This window comes from Helianthus annuus, chromosome 11 (assembly GCF_002127325.2).
Source record: "Helianthus annuus cultivar XRQ/B chromosome 11, HanXRQr2.0-SUNRISE, whole genome shotgun sequence".
Taxonomy (NCBI): domain Eukaryota; kingdom Viridiplantae; phylum Streptophyta; class Magnoliopsida; order Asterales; family Asteraceae; genus Helianthus; species Helianthus annuus.
In genome coordinates this window covers 153,740,763-153,742,851 of record NC_035443.2, presented here as the reverse complement: position 1 = coordinate 153,742,851, position 2,089 = coordinate 153,740,763, and the positions used below count along the sequence as shown (strand labels likewise).

At 34.0% G+C, this 2,089-nt stretch overlaps 1 protein-coding gene across 1 annotated transcript; it reads right to left on the bottom strand.

The window, feature by feature from the left end:
- Positions 1 to 770: 770 nt before the first annotated feature.
- LOC110890817 lies at positions 771 to 1,754 on the bottom strand. The gene has a single exon (XM_022138468.2). The coding sequence runs from the start codon at positions 1,674 to 1,676 to the stop codon at positions 933 to 935; it is 744 nt and encodes a 247-aa protein (XP_021994160.1). The 5' UTR covers positions 1,677 to 1,754; the 3' UTR covers positions 771 to 932.
- Between the last annotated feature and the right edge of the window lie 335 nt (positions 1,755 to 2,089).

The window sequence follows — 2,089 nt, the reverse complement described above, 5'->3', positions numbered from 1 at the left end:
TGATGACGTTGATGAAACCTAGTAGAGATGATTAGAAACACACTTAGAATACTAGAATTGTTGTTGTATTTTGTTTATTGTAACTCGTTGTATGTTTTGAGAACTTGTTGTACTTATTCTTTACTAATTAGGTTTAGAATACTGATGTCGGTAACGATTCAAAAGTCTTTGCAGTAGAATGCAAAACTATGTAGCTAGAAAAAGAACGTTACAAGATGGTTTTTGAGATGCTTTTGGAGATAAAATTTAAGGTGCCTTGTGTAAATGAGACAACAATCTATATATTTTTTCATGCCACATATTAGAATGTGCATTATCTAGAGGTTTCCATACAAATATCTAAGTATATGGATTTAGATATTTCTATGGAAGTTTCATATTTTACCACGGCATTCCATGGACTTTGGTACCTTTCTTGGTCAAGGCTTATTTGGAGAGTTGTAGGCATTTTGGTGGGGTAATAGTAATTTCTGGAATTTGAACACAATGATCAATAATTAGACAGGTGTGAAACTAAGCTTGCTTTCAATGATTCCTTCTTGGCATTGCAGAGCTAAGTGACCATCAATCTTAAAGATCTGAAAAAGAATATTGTCTCCATTGTCATAGAGTAATTGTCTTTACATCTATTATTCCCATCTTGGTTGCCATGTTTACCATCACAACACCTTGACCACCACCATGAGATCTAGCATATCTATTGCCTCTAGAATAACATTATTGGTGGGGTTAATCATTCTAATTAAAGTGAAAACTAAGAGAAAGCTATATGACACCAAACTTCACTTGTCTATTTTCTTCCATATCATCAAACATATATACATATTCAAGAAGAAAACATAAACAACTTTAGAACTCATCTAAAAACCACAGTTATTAACAAAAAAAAAAAGAAACTAATTATAGAAAAAAAAAAACCAAATGGTTTATGGTTATCTAACAATTGAAGCAACTGTATGTGCCCATAACTTCAGATTATCTTTCATGTCAATCTCATCTTTGACAACAGGAATCTCCCATTTCATCATTGGTGAAGCTATTTTATGCTCTTTCTTCTTTGAACTTCTATCCAAAGCCTCCCATGCTTCTGATAGATAAGGCCTCCTTTCACCTTCATACACACATGAATCATTATCATCGTCGTCGTTGTTGTCTTCGTTGTCTTCTTCTTTTTCTCTCTCCTCCCCTAATCTTTGAAGGCCAGGAATGATCTCAACCAAGTTTGAATCTTTATAATCTTGTTCAGAAAACACAAAGCCCATATCCATAAACCCTTTTAGCTCCTCAAACTCAAGGTCAGATAAGCTCTTGCTTGTCCCATGTCTTCTCTTCTTGTTCTTCTTCCTTTCCATTTGATGATCCTTCATCTTTTCTATCCCTGGTAATTCTTCAACTTCTTGAACCTGTTGAACTACTTGATCTTGATCTTGTTTTTGTGTTGTGAAATCTAGTTTAACAGATGGGATGGGCTTAAGAACTGAGATGGGAGAGAAGGAACCATAGTTAAAACTGTTTCCCATGTCCTCACTTTGTGATCTCACAAGTATTGATCTCAAGCTTGAGAATCTGAGGTCCGAATCATCGGTTTTCGCAACCGAAACATTCGGTTTTTTCTTCAAGATTTCATGATTGAACCAGTAGGAATCAAAGAGGTTTATCACATGTTCTGGGTCCATGAAGATAAATGATTTTTTGGTATGTTCAGGAAGAAAGAATGAAATAATGAAAGATGATAACTGATATGTTGGCAATATGTGAGAATTTCATCATAGTGTGGTTTATATATACACATCATATATGTCAAAAATGACTAAAATACCCTTGTTTTAGTATTGTTATTACAAGATAGGGTCAACTTTTGTAGGTTGGTTACACGTTTTAAACAAAGGGTTTAGTGGAGTTTAATATCTTTTCTCTAGTATAGTTGTTACTTTTTTATTAATAACACGTTTGGTGGAAATTACACTTGAAAAACATTAGGTTAGATTGGTCGAATATTCGTATTTTGCGTGACACGGGATGCCTTTTGATTTGTAGAAGATGGCTGCTATGCATACGCGTTGACTCACTACATAGTCAATTTTAAATA